The sequence below is a fragment of the Oncorhynchus kisutch genome, linkage group LG17 (genome assembly GCF_002021735.2).
Source record: "Oncorhynchus kisutch isolate 150728-3 linkage group LG17, Okis_V2, whole genome shotgun sequence".
NCBI lineage: Eukaryota > Metazoa > Chordata > Actinopteri > Salmoniformes > Salmonidae > Oncorhynchus > Oncorhynchus kisutch.
In genome coordinates this window covers 11,947,513-11,965,423 of record NC_034190.2, presented here as the reverse complement: position 1 = coordinate 11,965,423, position 17,911 = coordinate 11,947,513, and the positions used below count along the sequence as shown (strand labels likewise).

General features: G+C 42.7%; 1 protein-coding gene across 4 annotated transcripts; it reads left to right on the top strand.

Moving 5' to 3' along the window:
• The first annotated feature begins 1,692 nt into the window (after window positions 1-1,692).
• Window positions 1,693-17,593, top strand: LOC109907173 (sodium- and chloride-dependent betaine transporter). Of its 4 annotated transcripts, XR_004203843.1 has the most exons (14): window positions 1,693-1,860; window positions 1,994-2,128; window positions 2,285-2,495; window positions 2,646-2,778; window positions 3,041-3,175; window positions 3,708-3,811; window positions 4,047-4,171; window positions 14,093-14,205; window positions 14,878-15,018; window positions 15,183-15,279; window positions 15,393-15,441; window positions 15,583-15,683; window positions 17,006-17,176; window positions 17,277-17,593. XR_004203843.1 is itself a non-coding variant. In XM_020504981.2 (13 exons), exons 1-13 carry the CDS (start codon window positions 1,731-1,733, stop codon window positions 17,427-17,429), a joined length of 1,749 nt encoding a protein of 582 aa, XP_020360570.1. In that variant the 5' UTR covers window positions 1,695-1,730; the 3' UTR covers window positions 17,430-17,593. The 4 variants fall into 4 exon arrangements, 2 of the variants coding, with proteins under 2 accessions (XP_031650978.1, XP_020360570.1); XR_004203842.1 differs by having other exon boundaries at window positions 15,393-15,683; XM_020504981.2 differs by lacking the exon at window positions 15,393-15,441 and having other exon boundaries at window positions 1,695-1,860.
• Window positions 17,594-17,911: the final 318 nt, after the last annotated feature.

The following is a 17,911-nucleotide window of genomic DNA, read 5'->3' as shown; positions in this document are numbered from 1 at the left end:
GCTATGAAACAGGACTGTAAACATTATGGCTATGAAACAGGACAGTAAACATTATGGCTATGAAACAGGACTGTAAACATTATGGCTATGAAACAGGACTGTAAACATTATGGCTATGAAACAGGACTGTAAACATTATGGCTATGAAACAGGACAGTAAACATTATGGCTATGAAACAGGACTGTAAACATTATAGCTATGAAACAGGACTGTAAACATTATGGCTATGAAACAGGACAGTAAACATTATGGCTATGAAACAGGACAGTAAACATTATGGCTATGAAACAGGACAGTAAACATTATGGCTATGAAACAGGACAGTAAACATTATAGCTATGAAACAGGACTGTAAACATTATAGCTATGAAACAGGACTGTAAACATTATGGCTATGAAACAGGACTGTAAACATTATGGCTATGAAACAGGACAGTAAACATTATGGCCATGAAACAGGACTGTAAACATTATGGCTATGAAACAGGACTGTAAACATTATGGCTATGAAACAGGACTGTAAACATTATGGCTATGAAACAGGACAGTAAACATTATGGCTATGAAACAGGACTGTAAACATTATGGCTATGAAACAGGACAGTAAACATTATGGCTATGAAACAGGAGAGGGACCTTCCTCTCTCTTTTCTATTAAACTAAACTTTGCAGCCACCGGTGCTTCTTTCATTAATAACGGCAGAGAAACGGGGGGAAACCCTTCGCTTCTCTCATTCTCTATGATTAACCACCAGGATGTTGTTTTTACCTGGTCAGACCAGGACGAGTACAGGGTGTCTGGGGAGTGAGACGGATGCTTTTGAAGCACATAGCATTTAATAAGTCACTGTCAATAGGACTCTGCTTAATGTAACGCCAGACAGAAAGCCAAAAGAGGGGAGAAATAACCCAGTTTGCAATCCAAATGGTTCACTATTTCCTTTATAATGCACTACTTTTGACCAGGGCCCATAGGGTCATAGTCGAAAATAGTGCACTACATAGGGAATAGTGTGCCATTTGGAACGGAGATCAGGATTCTCATCTTTCATCTCTCTAAGTGCCTTGCAGTACTAAGTGTCTGAATCTCGTCATATTGTATTGGTGATATTTTTGTATTACCTAAACCTTAATCAGGTTTAAAGTCTGTAATGTACGGTATATTCTAATGACGTGCGTTGTTGAGAAGACTAAGCCCTTGAGCTTGAAATGTTTATAGAGATTCTAATTCATATATCCATGTAGTATGTGTTTTCACTCCGGTTTGTTTTAGCCGGTTTACACATTTGCATAGAAGGTAGGCAAACTCCTTGGGTCAGTCCAGTTGGAGTGTAAACAGTCTGTTAAACTTGAACTTACAGTCTGTCCCAACACAAACACAAGGCATGACTTAGAGCATGTAGTCATGAGGCAACTTCAAAACTTTGTGACAACATCAAAATCTGAATCAATCTATGAATGACCATTCTAGACATGGCCACAGTTGTATTTTCTAGTCGCCAATTAATCTTCTGGAAATCATTCATTTTTTTGTTAGAATTTCTTTTTTTTTGCAGAAAATGGAAGACATCCCTCTCCGCTTTCCAACACATTTTCCTGTAAATCATACATTTTCCTGTAAATCATACATTTTCCTGTAAATCATACATTTTTTGGCGAAAGATTAAAATACTATAAATCTGTGGAGAGGAGTCTCTGTTGGTTGTTGGGGTCAAACCTTTCTCAGACGATGGACAGACTACCAAAAGAAAGAGAGACATGGGCCAATCGTGCAGAGTTCATCCTTTCTTCAGTAGGCTATGCAGTCGGAATTGGAAATGTGTGGCGCTTTCCATACGTCTGCTTCAGCGATGGCGGAGGTAAGTTCATGGAAAATTATGTTTTGGAGTACAACATTACCCTGGGAGCTCTTCTAATAGTTTCAATACACTATTAATAGATGAAATGTTTTACCATTGATTTCTACATATAATTACCATCTCCTCTAATCAGGTGCATTCCTCATTCCCTATCTCACCATGATGTGTCTGTGTGCCATCCCGCTGGTGTTCATGGAGTTTACAGTGGGGCAGTACACAAAAAGAGGACCTGTTGAGGCATTCATCGACATCTGTCCTCTTATGAAAGGTCATACATTACAAGATATAATTGACCAGTATTAAGTCAGTTTTATATCAAGAGAGACCACAAGCAACAGAATACTAGAGCCTGTATCATTCTTTATTTTATTTGACCTTTAACCTATGCTATGTTTATTCCATGTTTGTTGTTGTTGATCTCCAGGTGTGGGTGTGGCTATGGTGATGCTGTCCTTCATCGTGGCCTCCTACAACAACACAGTCCTGACCTGGGTTCTGTACTACCTCTTCCACTCCTTCACAGCCCCGTTGCCATGGCAGCTCTGTAATGCCACCTGGAACATTCCAGAGAACTGTTCCAGCTTCATGGAAAACACCACCACACACCTGCAGTCCGCCACTAAACAATTCTTTGAGTAGGTTTTACATTACAGTAACATTTTAACCGTTCTCATTCAATGTCACTTCAAGCTGTGATGTTGGTTTAACCAAATTCACAACACACTAGTTGTTTTTATTCACCAAGAATGTAGCATCATTACACTTAAAGACTGTCGTGTGTTTAGCCATAGGCTCCTGGAAATCACTGAGGGGATTGAGACTGTGGGCCACCTGCGATGGGAGCTGGTTGGAATTCTCCTGCTGATCTGGGCCATCCTATTCTTCTCTGTCTTCAAGGGGATCAGAACCACTGGCAAAGTTGTCCATCCCTCCTGACCATTGTTACATTGGATACCCAACAGAGCACTTCATCAAAGTGATTCTGCTCTACTAATGATGAGTGTCGGGGAGAACTGTTGTGGTGTGACACTCGAATCACTCCACACACTCAACATGTGTTTGTGTATGTGTGTGTGTGTGCATGCGTGCATGCATATGTGTGTGTGTGTGTGTGTGTGTGTGTGTGTGTGCGTGCATGCGTGCGTGCGTGTGTGTGTGTGTGTGTGTGTACCATCCACAGGTGGTGTACTTCACAGCACTGTTTCCATATGTGGTCCTTCTGGCTCTTCTGTTCAACAATATCCGACTACCAGGAGCCCTGGATGGCATCCTGTTCTTCCTGACACCCAAATGGAACAAACTGGGAGAGATACACGTGAGTGGGTCAAAGCACTTATAAACTTTGACTTGACTTCGACTTGAAGAAGTGACTTCGACTTGAAGAAGTGATCTTATTCATGAATTAATGACATAGACACGTTGTGATACTCATTGTGATGGTCTTGGTTAGGTTCCCCTACACTGATTTTCTTAGTCAGTTTGCAGGTCTTGCTCCCATAAAATAATTACTTTGTCAGTCTATAACACTGTACCTACCCATGTTTGAGCCATTATGTGGGAAGTGTTAGAGGACAGTTTGACCTCAGGAATGCCCGCTCATTGTTTCATGCTTCCAGGCAGTGGTGTTTTTATTTGTCTAGAGAAAACAATGTTTAACCAGCTCCTGTTGTAAAAAAGTAACTGTGAAGCGTTTGCTTCTGTTATACTGTTGTTACAACTAGCTCCTGGGGCACTGCACTGGGGCTGGCCCATTGCTTCCCATGTGTGTGTATCTCCGGGGGCATAAGCATAAAGACAAATGTACATTCTCTGCAAGTTAATGGACAGTAAGGTGATCTTTTTCACAGGTATGGATTGATGCTACTGCTCAGATCTTCTACTCAATAGGCATTGGATTTGGCTGCTTACTGTCTATGGCCAGCCACAACAAGGTCAACAATAACATCCTCAGGTAGTCTATAGAAAGCTTTTGTGTTTGTTTACGTGTGACATTTTGCACATTGTACTGCCATTGCTAACAAACACACAGATATACAGTATTTGGCCCCATACAAACTGACTGCTTTCTGGTGTGGTGCTAGTGTTGCACTTCGACAGAACTATGGATTTCATCTGAATGATGTAAAAAAAATATATACTTCATAATCATAAACAATGAACTCATCATTATCTTTTGTGTGCGGCAGGGATGCAATGATTGTCACTTTGGCGAACTCTGCCACCAGTATTTTTGCTGGCTTCGTCATGTTCTCTGGCATCGGCTACATGGCACATGTGCGCCACCTCCAAGTGGAGCAACTGGCTGTTGAAGGTACTGTTCAGGAGGACTTAGCTCTGGTCCAGGGCGTTACTGGCTGTTGGAGGTACTGTTCGGGAGGACTTAGCTCTAGTCCAGGGCGTTACTGGCTGTTGGAGGTACTGTTCAGGAGGACGTAGCTCTGGTCTAGGGTGTTACTGGCTGTTGGGGGTACTGTTCAGGAGGACTTAGCTCTAGTCCAGGGCGTTACTGGCTGTTGGAGGTACTGTTCAGGAGGACTTAGCTCTGGTCCAGGGTGTTACTGGCTGTTGGGGGTACTGTTCAAGAGGACTTAGCTCTAGTCCAGGGCGTTACTGACTGTTGGAGATACTGTTCAGGATGACTTAGCTCTAGTCCAGGGTGTTACTGGCTGTTGGAGGTACTGTTCAGGAGGACTTAGCTCTGGTCCAGGGTGTTACTGGCTGTTGGAAGTACTGTTCAGGAGGACTTAGCTCTGATCCAGGGCGTTACTGGCTGTTGGAGGTACTGTTCAGGAGGACCTAGCTCTAGTCCAGGGCGTTACTGACTGTTGGAGGTACTGTTCAGGAGGACTTAGCTCTAGTCCAGGGCGTTACTGGCTATTGGAGGTACTGTTCAGGAGGACTTAGCTCTAGTCCAGGGCGTTACTGACTGTTGGAGGTACTGTTCAGGAGGACTTAGCTCTGGTCCAGGGCGTTACTGGCTGTTGGAGGTACTGTTCAGGAGGACTTAGCTCTAGTCCAGGGCGTTACTGACTGTTGGAGGTACTGTTCAGGAGGACTTAGCTCTGGTCCAGGGCGTTACTGACTGTTGGAGGTACTGTTCAGGAGGACTTAGCTCTAGTCCAGAGCGTTACTGACTGTTGGAGGTACTGTTCAGGAGGACTTAGCTCTGGTCCAGGGCGTTACTGGCTGTTGGAGGTACTGTTCAGGAGGACTTAGCTCTGGTCCAGGGCGTTACTGACTGTTGGAGGTACTGTTCAGGAGGACTTAGCTCTTTTTCAAGTTTTAATGTCACGTACACAAGTACAGTGAAATGCCTTGCCTGCTAGCTCTAATCCCAACAATGCAGTAATCAATGTCAATGTATTACTAAAAAGAACAGGGTCAAACAAAAACACACGAGGAATAAGAAGAACACGAGAAAGTAAGAAGCAATATACAGGGTCAGTTCTAATACCATATTCAAATCAAATCAAATGTATTTATATAGCCCTTCGTCCATCAGCTGATATCTCAAAGTGCTGTACAGAAACCCAGCCTAAAACCCCAAACAGCAAGCAATGCAGGTGTAGAAGCACCATGTGTAGCACAATGTGTAGGGATACTGGAGTGATAGAGGGATATAGGATATATGATTAACAGAGTAGCAGCAACATCTATGATGAATGTATGTGAGTGTGTGTGTGCATTTGTGTAGAGTCCGTTTAAATGTGTGTGCATGTTATGTGTGAGCAAATTTAGTGTGTGTGTGTGTGTGTGTGTGTGTGTGTGTGTGTGTGTGTGTGTGTGTGTGTGTGTGTGTGTGTGTGTGTGTGTGTGTGTGTGTGTGTGTGTGTTGGAGAGTCAGTGTGCGTGAGTGTCCTGTGAGTGTGCATAGAGACAGCGCAATAATTAAAATTAAACCAGAGGGTCAACTCAGATAGTCTGTGTAGCCATTTTGTTAGCTATTTATTTAGCAGTGTTATGGCTTGGGGATAGAAGCTGTTCAGAGGCCTGTTGATGTCAGAGTTGATGCACCGGTACCACTTGTTGTGCAGAAGTAGAGAGAATGGCCTATGGCTTGGGTGGCTGGAGTCTTTAATCATTTTACGGACCTTCCTTTCACACCGCCTGATATACAAGACCTGGATGGCAGGGAGCTGGGCAGTCTGCACCACCCTCTGTAGCGCCATGCGATCGAGAGCAGTGCAGATGCCATACCAAGCAGTGATTCAGCCAGTCAAGGTGCTCTCAATGGTACAGATGTAGAAATGTTTGAGGATTTGAGGGCCCATGCCAAACGTTTTCAACCTCCTGAGGGGCAAGAGGCGCTGTCACCCTTTTTACGACTGTCCACCATGCCATCTCTCATTGGTTATACCCACATTGGTGATTGAAAGACGAACTGAGTTCGTCGGTCGTCGTGGTAATACTATGAAATTTTGATGCTAATCACCATATAAAGTCCCAAGAAGAAAAAGCCTGGAAGGAGGAGAGATGACTAGAAACGATTCGGTTGACCATTTTATGTGTGGGATTAATTGTCGGATTAGAGGACCTTGTGCATTTCAGGTAAAATAACAAGTCAACGTTTATATCACAGGACAAATTATCTAGCAACAGCAAGCTAGCTAGCTAAATTGCCATATGTTTAATGCTTTTCGAACCTGTCCCCAAATTAATATAATTGGTTCAGAGTTTGTTTTGATATTTCAACCTGCGTGTCGTGATCACGTTTGTGTGCACGGGGACAAAATCAATTTGGCCACGATGGCGCACGATCGCGTCCGGTTTGGGTACGGTGTTAGAGTTCTTAGGAACAGGAATGATGGTGGTCAGTTAAAGACGTGAGGATTACAGACTGGGACAAGGAGAGGTTGAAAATGACAGTGAATATGCCTGGTATACTGGAATACCATCTTCCCCCACGGCCTTGCGAGTGTTTACCTGATTAAAGACCTTACTCACGTCGGCCTCAGAGACAGAGATCACCCAGTCCTCTGGGTTGGTGAGGGCCCTCACACCCGGCACGGTGTTGTTATTGTCGAAGCGTGCATAAAATGTATTGAGTTCATCTGGGAGAGAAGCATCGTTGGGCAGAACATGGCAGGGTCTTCCTTTGTAATCCGTAATGGACTGTAGCCCCTGCCACATGTGGTGGGAGTCGGAGCCTGTGTAGCATGATTCCCCCTTATTCCTATATTGTCCTTTTGCTTGTTTTGTTGAAGAATGCTCAGCATCAGCAATCTTCACGTAACACCCTTGACCAGAGCTAATTTTTATTTATTTTTTATTTATTTTACCTTTATTTAACTAGGCAAGTCAGTTAAGAACAAATTCTTATTTTCAATGACGGCCTAGGAACAGTGGGTAAACTGCCTGTTCAGGGGCAGAACGACAGATTTGTACCTTGTCAGCTCGGGGATAGGAACTTGCAACCTTTCTAGTCCAACCCTCTAACCACTAGGCTACCCTGCCGCCCCTAAACTGGGGTTATGTACAGATTGTGAAAACTGAATGTAGTTGCTAAAGAGAACCTGTCCCACTTTAAATGAACAACAAATTATACTGAATTATCACAACGTATTCCTTGATGTAATCCAATAGAAATAGTATCTAGAAAATGAAATTTTGTGAAGTAAATGTGGTGTGTTGCTTGTCTGAAGTAAATGTGGTGTGTTGCTTGTCTGAAGTAAATGTGATGTGTTGCTAGTCTGAAGTAAATGTGGTGTACTTGCTTGTCTGAAGTAAATGTGATGTGTTGCTAGTCTGAAGTAAATGTGGTATTTTGCTAGTCTGCTTGTTAGTCTGAAGTAAATGTGGTGTGTTGCTAGTCTGCTTGTTAGTCTGAAGTAAATGTGGTGTGCTTACTAGTCTGAAGTAAATGTGGTGTGTTGCTAGTCTGAAGTAAATGTGGTATGTTGCTAGTCTGCTGGTTAGTCTGAAGTAAATGCGGTGTGTTGCTAGTCTGCTTGCTAGTCTGAAGTAAATGTGGTGTGTTGCTAGTCTGCTTGTTAGTCTGAAGTAAATGTGGTGTGCTTGCTAGTCTGAAGTAAATGTGGTGTGCTTGCTAGTCTGCTTGTTAGTCTGAAGTAAATGTGGTGTGTTGCTAGTCTGCTTGTTAGTCTGAAGTAAATGTGATGTGTTTGCTAGTCTGAAGTAAATGTGATGTGCTTGCTAGTCTGAAGTAAATGTGATGTGCTTGTTAGTCTGAAGTAAATGTGGTGTGCTTGCTAGTCTGAAGTAAATGTGATGTGCTTGCGAGTCTGAAGTAAATGTGATGTGCTTGTTAGTCTGAAGTAAATGTGGTGTGCTTGCTAGTCTGCTTGCTAGTCTGAAGTAAATGTGATGTGTTGCTAGTCTGAAGTAAATGTGATGTGTTGCTAGTCTGCTTGCTAGTCTGAAGTAAATGTGGTGTGTTGCTAGTCTGCTTGTTAGTCTGAAGTAAATGTGGTGTGCTTGCTAGTCTGAAGTAAATGTGGTGTGCTTGCTAGTCTGCTTGTTAGTCTGAAGTAAATGTGGTGTGCTTGCTAGTCTGCTTGTTAGTCTGAAGTAAATGTGATGTGTTTGCTAGTCTGAAGTAAATGTGATGTGCTTGTTAGTCTGAAGTGGTGTGCTTGCTAGTCTGCTTGCTAGTCTGAAGTAAATGTGATGTGTTGCTAGTCTGAAGTAAATGTGATGTGTTGCTAGTCTGCTTGCTAGTCAGAAGTAAATATGGTGTGTTGCTAGTCTGCTTGCTAGTCTGAAGTTAATGTGGTGTGCTTGCTAGTCTGCTTGCTAGTCAGAAGTAAATGTGGTGTGCCTGCTAGACTTGAAGTAAATATGGGGTGGTTGGTAGTCTTGAAGTATTTCTGGTTTTGAAATAGTAACAGTACTGGTAGAGACAGCAGTAGTAATGGTAGTAATAGGGTTTTCCCCATTCCAGTTTATGGCCATTGAAATGCATTGGGATTTATGCAAATATGTTGGAGTGTAAAAAAGTATGTGGTATTACATGTGTTTTTCAAGCACCAGTGTCAGCCCGCATATTTTAAAGTTGTTTTGGTGTTGGTAGCTTTAACGGTTCAAGAGCATTGGACAACATTTATAAATTGTATAAAAAAAGCTGTATTCAAGCAACCTATTCCAGACCGGTCTGCACATTTTAAAGTTGTTTTGGTGTTGGTAGCTATAACGGTTCAAGAGCATTGGACAAAATGTATAAATTGTATAAAAAAAGCTGTATACAAGCAACCTATTCCAGGCCGGTCTGCACATTTTAAAGTTTGAATGGCGTTTCGAGCTTCAACGGTAGGTAGACTAATTACGACTGGAATCTTTCCCATTCAAGTCTAAGGCCATTGAAATTCATTGGAATTGATGAAAATATGGTTGTAGGGTGAAAAGTTTCCAGGGGTTGTAACCAGTTCAGGGAACAGAACAGAAAACCAGAAAATAACAACATTTTTCAATGAACAGAATCAGAAGCGGGAACACAACTGATCTATACTGTTCTGGAAACAGAACTGTTATCTTAAAAGCGTGAGAACCGGTTAAAACTTTCATTTACGCTCCGAGAATTTTTTTGCTGTTGTACATCAGAGCCGTCCCTCTGTCGATCAGAAACTTCTTCCAGTGTCTTCATGCCAGCTGAAAATCTTTGACAGAATTTAATTTTGCTGGTCGGAACAGTTGAACGGAACAAACAAATAACAGTTCTATTCATAATGAAACGATTGGAAAATAATTTCATTTTTTTATTGCAAACTGCAGACGTTCAGCCTGGACGTTTCAAAGTTGTTTTGGTGTTGGTAGCTTTTATAGGTTTGGCCCTACAGGTGGCAGCAGAAGGCAAATAATAATAATAAGAATGAACAGGTTCTAAAGTACATCTAATAAACAGTCAAATCAAATCACATTTTAATTGTCACATGCCAAATACAACAAGTGTAGACTTTACCGTGCAATGCTTACTTACGAGTCCTTTCCCAACAATGCAGTTAAAAAGTAAGAAAATTAACAAATAGATAAAAATGTAATAATTACACAATAAAATAACATAAACGAGACTATATACAAGGAGTACTGGAAACGGCTGATTTTTAATGGAATATATACATAGGCGTACAGAGGCCCATTATCAGCAATCATCACTCCTGTGTTCCAATGGCACGTTGTGTTAGCTAATCCAAGTTTATCATTTTAAAAGGCTAATTGATCATTAGAAAACCCTTTTGCAATTATGTTAAAACTTTTGTGCTGATTAAAGAAGCAATAAAACCGGACTTCTTTAGACTAGTTGAGTATCTGGAGCACTAGCATTTGTGGGTTCGATTACAGGCTCAAAATGGCCAGAAACAAAGACCTTTCTTCTGAAACTCATCAGTCTATTCTTGATCTGAGAAATGAAGGCTATTACATGCAAGAAATTGCCAAGAAACGGAATAGGACAAGTACATTAGAGTGTCTAGTTGGAGAAACAGACACCTCACAAGTCCTCAACTGGCAGCTTCATTAAATAGTACCCGCAAAACACCAGTCTCAATGTCAACAACGAAGAGGCAAATCTGGGATGCTGGCCTTCTAGGCAGAGTTCCTCTGTCCAGTGTCTGTGTTCTTTTGACCATCTTAATATTTTCTTTTTATTGGCCAATCTGAGATATGGCTTTTTCTTTGCAACTCTGTCTAGAAGACCAGCATCCTGGAGTTGCCTCTTCACTGTGCTTTTCTTTCAAAAACAAGGTAATTTCTAAGTGACCCCAAACTTTTGAACGGTAGTGTACATGTAGGTAGAGTTATTGAAGTGACTATGCATAGATAATAACAGAGAGTAGCAGCAAATGTAAAATATGTGGGGGGGGAGGCAGTGCAAATTGTTTGGGTAGCCATTTGATTAGATGTTCAGGAGTCTATTGGCTTGGGGGTAGAAGCTGTTTAGAAGCCTCTTGGACCTAGAGTTGGTGCTCCGGTACCGCTTGCTGTGAGGTATCAGAGAGAACAGTTTATGACTAAGGTGGCTGGAATCTTTTTAGGGCCTTCCTCTAACACCGCCTGGTATAGAGGTCTTGGATGGCAGGAGGCTTGGCCCCAGTGATGTACTGGGCCGTACACACTACCCTCCACAGTGCCTTGCAGTCGGAGGCCAAGCAGTTGCCATACCAGACAGTGATGCAACCCGTCAGGATGCTCTCAAAGGTGCAGCTGAAGAACCTTTTGAGGATCTGACGACCCATGCCAAATCTTTTCAGTCTCCTGAGGGGGAATAGGTTTTGTTGTGCCCTCTTTATGACTGCCTTGGTGTGCTTAGACCATGTTAGTTGGTTGGTGATGTGGACAGCAAGGAACTTGAAGCTCTCAACCTGCTCCACTGCAGCCCCGTCGATGAAAATGGGGGCATGCTCAGGCCTCCTTTTCCCGTAGTCCACAATCATCTCCTTTGTCTTCATCATGTTGATGGAGAGGTTGTTGTCCTGGCACCACACAGCCAGGTCTCTGACCTCCTCCCTATAGGCTGTCTTGTCGTTGTCGGTGATCAGGCCTACCACTGTTGTGTAATCTGTGAACTTTAATGATCGTGTTGGAGTCGTGCCTGGCCGTGCAGTCATGAGTGAACAGGGAGTACAGGAGGGGGCTGAACACACACCCCTGAGGCGCCCCTGTGTTGAGGATCAGCATGGCGGATGTGTTGTTACTTACCCTTACCACCTGGGGGCGGCCCGTCAGGAAGTCCAGGATCCAGTTGCAGAGGGAGGTGTATAGTCCCAAGGTCCTTAGCTTATTGATGAGCTTTGAGGGCACTATGATGTTGAAAGCTGAGCTGTAGTCAATTAATAGCATTCTCACGTAGGTGTTCCTTTTGTCCTGGTGGGAAAGGACAGTGTGGATCTGTGGATCTGTTAGGGCGGTAATCAAATTGGAGTGGGTGTAGGGTTTCTGGGGTAATGGTGTTGATGTGAGCCATGACCACCCTTTCAAAGCACTTCATGGCTACAGACGTGAGTGCTACGGGTCAGTAGTCATTTAGGTAGGTTACCTTAGTGTTCTTGGGCACAGCACAGGGTCTGCTAAAAACATGTTGGTATTATTGGAAAGGGAGAGGTTGAAAATGTCAGTGAAGGCACTTGCCAGTTGGTCAGCGCGTGCTCGGAGTACACGTCCTGGTAATCCATCTTGCCCTCCGGCCTTGTGAATGTTGACCTGTTGAAAGGTCTTACTCACATTGGCTGCGGAGAGCGTGATCACACAGTCGTCCAGAACAGCTGGTGCTCTCATGCATGTTTTAGTGTTATTTGCCTCGAAGTGAGCATAGACGTAGTTTTGCTCATCTGGTAGGCTTGTGTCACTGGGCAGCTCTCGGCGGTGCTTCCCTTTATAGTCTGTAATGGTTTGCAGGCCCTGCCACATCCGACGAGCGTCAGAGCAGGTGTAGTATGATTCGATCTTAGTCCTGTATTGACACTTTGCCTGTTTGATGGTTCATCAGAGGGCATAGGGGGATTTCTTATAATCTTCCAGGTTAGAGTCCCGCTCCTTGAAAGTGGCAGCTCTAGCGTTTTGCTCGATGTGGATGTTGCCTGTAATCCATGGCTTCTGGTTGGGGTATGTACATACTGTCACTGTGGGGACAATGTCATTGATGCACTTATTGATGAAGCCAATGACTGATGTGGTGTACTCCTCAATGCCATAGGAAGAATCCCAGACATATTCCAGTCTGTGCTAGCAAAACAGTCCTGTAGCTTAGCATCTGCTTCATCTGACCACTTTTTTATTGACCGAGTCACTGGTGCTTCCTGCTTTATTTGTGCTTGTTATCATCAGAATAGTCAAATGGAGGGTGAGGGAGAGCTTTGCACATGTCTCTGTGTGTGGAGTAAAGCTGGTCTATAGTTTTGCACATTTAACATGCTGATAGACATTTGGTAAAACAGATTTAAGTTTCCCTGCATTAAAGTCTCCGGCCACTAGGAGAGCCGCCTCTGGATGAGCGTTTCCTGTTTGCTTATGGCAGAATACAGCTCATTGAGTGCGGTCTTAGTGCCAGCATCGGTCTGTGTGGTATGTAGACAGCTACGAAATATACAAATTGCAAACTCTAGGTAAATTGTGTGGTCTACAGCTTATCATGAGATACTCTACCTCAGGCGAACAAAACCTTGAGACTTTAGACCAGCTATTATTTACAAAAATACATTGTCCACCACCCCTTGTCAGAAGGCGCTGTTCTATCCTGCCGATACAGCGTATAACTAGCCAGCTGTATGTTGATAATGTCGTCGCTCAGCCACAACTCCGTGAAGCTAAAGATATTAGTTTTTAATGTCCCGTTGGTAGTTTAATCTTCCTCGTAGGTCGTCCATTTTATTTTCCAATGATTGCACGTTAGCTAGTAGAACGGAAGGCAGGGGGGGGTTTACTCCGTCCTCTTTTTCTCCGTCGTCTCTTCACACAAATGACGTGATTTTCGGCCTGTTCCCGGGAAAGCAGAATGTCGTTCAAGTCGGGCTCGTCGGACTCGTTATAGGAAAAAAAGGCTTTGCCAGTTGGAGTAATCGCTGTTCTGATGTCCAGAAGTTATTTTATTCATAAGAGTAATTTTTTTCATAAGAGACGATAGCAGCAACATTATCTTCAAAATAAGTTTTAAAAATAAGTTACAAACAAGGCAAAAATATGAACATAAGAACACGATCAGTTAGGAGCACATAGAATATCAGCCATCTTCTCCGGCGCCGTCTTCAAGGTAATAATTGGGTTTGGTTAGGTGATTGATTGAATTACTATGTACATGTATGTGAGGTGTGAAAAGCCATTTAATTAACTGTTTAGCAGTCTTATGACTTTGGGTTGGAAGCTGTTCAGGAGCCTTTTGGACCCAGACCTGGCGCTCCGGTACTGCTTGCCATGCAGTAGCAGAGAGAACAGACTGTGACTTGAGTGGCAAATTGACCATTTTTAGAGCCTTCCTCTGCCACCGCTGGGCATAGAGGTCCTGGATGGTAGGAAGCTTGGCCCCAGTGTTGCACTACCCTCTGTTGTGCCTTTACGGTCGGATGCTGAGCAGTTGCCATACCAAGCGGTGATGCAGCCAGTCAAGATGTAGTGTGTTGTAATTTAATGATGCAACTGCCATACCTGGCCTAGAATGTGTTCTTGCCTGAACTGTCACACTAGTACTGAAAACAAATGTAAAGAACATGTCATGGTCATAGACACAGTGACACTATGTTGTGTATTGTGTGTGTATGTGTGTGTGTGTGTGTGTGTGTTCATCCAGGACCTGGTTTGGCATTTGTGGTTTACCCAGAGATCTTCAGCACCATGCCTGTCTCTCAGCTCTGGGCCTTCCTCTTCTTCCTTATGCTGATGTGTCTCGGCCTGGATAGTCAGGTTTAGTAGCACAGAAACACACTGAGCACCCACACCCACACATGCACACACGTACACTTACACACACACGCACATGCACTTGCACTTGCACACACACAGACACACACACACACACACACACACACACACACACACACACACACACACACACACACACACACACACACACACACACACACACACATAGCCAGTATAGTTTACTGTTTGTCTTGTCTTTATAGTTTAATGTATGTTTTGTCTGTATAGTTTAATGTGTGTTTTGTCTTTATAGATTGTGTTTTGTCTGTATAGTTTAATGTGTGTTTTGTCTGTATAGTTTAATGTGTGTTTTGTCTTTATAGTTTAATATGTGCTTTGTGTTTATAGAATGTGTGTTTTGTCTGTATAGTTTGTGTGTTTTGTCTGTACCGTTTAATGTTTGTTTTGTCTGTATAGTTTGTGTTTTGTCTGTATAGTTTGTGTGTTTTGTCTTTATATTTTTTTGTGTGTTTTGTCTGTATAGTTTGTGTTTTGTCTGTATAGTTTAATGTGTGTTTTGTCTGTACAGTTTAATGTGTGTTTTGTCTGTACAGTTTAATGTGTGTTTTGTCTTTATAGTTTAATGTGTGTTTTGTCTTTATAGTTTAATGTGTGTTTTGTCTGTATCGTTGAATGTGTGTTTTGTCTTTATAGTTTGCCCTTGTGGAGGTCATGGGGACTTTCGTTATGGACAGCTTTGGCCCAAAGATTCTCCTCATGCTGAAATATAAAGAGCTGGTGACCCTATTACTCTGCTTCTTGACCTTCCTGTTTGGCCTTCCCTGCATTACTCAGGTGTGTGAGTGTGTTTGTATTTCTGTTTAAGTGTGTGTGTATGTGTGTATGTGTGTATGTGTGTGCATGCGTGTGTGTGTGTCTGGTTTCAAGAGGTGTAACCTTGGTGCCATTATCCTTTTCAAACAAATAACCTATGTGCCCTTGGGTCTTGGTCTTTACAGGGCGGGGTCTACATCTTCCAGCTGTTAGACTATTCTGTTGGCATAACACTGATGTTCACTTCTTTATTTGAAGTCGTTACTCTAAGCTGGATATTTGGTAAGTGCTCCAATGAGAGCTTATATGGTGCTCTTTTCCACAATGAATGTATATGTTTGCTTCATCTGACCCTGAATAATAATGACCTGAAGTATGTATGACATTATTCACAGATTTTTCTCTCCAAAACAAGGCCTCTCGCTTCCAAAGAAGATTTGTGAAGTATTTTCTGAACATGTCCCCAATGGAGACGTCATGTGACCTTTCTTTTCAAAGATTGATTTCATATACAACAAGTAATGACCTTTGCAGATATCATTCTGATCATTGCTTAAATGCTTTACACTTCCTGCTGATTTGTAGGAGTAGGGCGGCTCTCCATCATGGTGAAAAGGATTCTGGGAAAGCCTCCAAACATCTTCTTTAAGGCCTGCTGGTTGGTGGTCTCTCCGCTGTTGATCGTGGTGAGTCTACTTGAAGATCCTCATTCATGCACTAACCCAGTGCAGTGGGTGACATGGCCCTTATCCCAGGGAGGTCGTTCAAGTTTGATGTCCATGTCCTGAAGACGTCGGGAAATGCCATGAAAACCAAACATTAGGGACAACAGTGAGCGCTAATACCATCAAGTAGGCTTGGGTTGTGGAAGGGGGTGGCAGGTGGTCGTAATCCCATGACTCTGGATCAGAAGGTTATGTGTTCGATCTCATTTGTGGACACTGGTTTAATGTTGTTTTGTTTTACCTCTATCTCAAACCTTAACACTTACCTTAACCATTCAGAATGAGTGCCTAAACTTAACCCTTAACTTTGAAGTTTGACATTTGGAAAACATAAACGCTCTCTTTTCTGAGACTGTGAGAGCGTGTTGATTATCCAGGGCAGCTGGTTGAGAGAATGCCAAGTGTATGCAAAGCTGTCTTCAAGGCAAAGTGTGGCTACCTTGAAGAATCTCAAATATAAAATTAATTTTGATTGAACACTTATTTGGTTACTACATGATTGCATATGTTATTTCATAGTTTTGATGTCTTCACTATTATTCTAGAATGGAGAAAAGAAAAAGCTCTAAAACTATTGACCGCTAGTGTATATTTACAAAAACTTATATATTGGGGGTATATATTTATTTTACTAGACAAGTCAGTTAAGAACAAATTCTTATTTTCAATGATGGCCTAGGAACAGTGGGTTAACTGCCTTGTTCAGGGCCAGAACAACAGATTTTTACCTTGTCAGCTTAGGGATTTGATCTAGCAACCTTTCAGCTATTAGTTCAATGCTCTAACCACTAGGCTACCTGCCGATTAGAAATGATGCAGACAAGTACATTGATAGATTGCATAATATATCTGCAATATTAAAGCTGATCTACCCTCTAAATAAATACATACAAATCACGCTGCATTGTATTGCGAGTTTAAATGTGTTTCCCGGTTATGCACAGGTACGTCTCTTACCTTTTACAGTGGACTTTTCTTTGGGATTAAGATATTTGTTTAACAAAAAACGTATGTATTCAACCTTAGCAATTTTTCACCTTGCCAGAAGATCCTTGCTAACAGCTGCACCAGGGTCGGACAGGCTGTCTAGATTAAGACACCGTGGGTCCGGCGCCAAATATGGCTAGGAAAACGTACCTCAATCCAGGGATGAAAAACCAAATCCGTGGTGTCTTAATCTACACAGGAAGCCTGTCCAACCCTACTGCAGCTGTAAGGCTATGACTTTTTTTTTTTTTTACCTTGAAAGGTAAACTCTTTTCCCAACCAATTTCTACCTACAGGCCATATTGGTCACTGCCATGGTCCAGCACAAACCACTTCTTTACGAGAAGACATATCTCTACCCAGCATGGGCTGAAGGTGTTGCATGGATCATCATCTTTCTGTCCGTTGGCTGGATCCCTCTTGGAGCCATGCATGAGCTTTTTGGAAGGAAAGGCACTTGTTTAGCGGTAAGGTTTGTATGTAAATGCACATTAATCCATTATATGAATGAATGGATGGATGTGTTAATGGGCAAATATATGAATGTATTACTCTCTCCTGGTGTAGAGGCTGAAGGCATCGGTGACTCCCAGGATCACCCTGGAGGAGGTCTATAATGTGCCTGTCAATGAAGACCAACACCAGGACCATGTTAAGTCTCTGTACAGCCTCTCTGAGGTCAGTCCTCTACGTGAAGAGAAAGACCGTGGGGACATGTAGGCTCCTGTGTGACCCATCTGCTAGAGCACGGGGTTTGCAATGACATGGTCATGGCTACGATTCCAGCTGGGGCATTCTATGTCTATATGCTCACAATGTCCATTGAATATACATCTGATAAGCACGAATACTTAATAAAGGAATGTGACACTGTCAATATTTTATTTTGGTGCTGTTTTCTTTTGATACTTATGGTACGCCACTGGAAGGTACAAAGGTGCTGTAGTCCAGACTACAGCCGCCTGAAAGCGCACGTTAAGGCTTACTTCAGGATCTGCTATGTACATCCTAATATACCCGGTTTCCAAGACACTTTGGGTAAAGAGAGTTGAAATATGCCTGCCGTTCTGTGCTTTGTCACTGTGACAAGTGTTTAGGCTTGTTTTTAGCCCATGGACCCTGACAGGATAGTGCCGGTCCATCGCAAAGCTCTCAAAGTACAGTAATACTGCTAGAGGTGTTGTTACAATAGCTTTTAATGA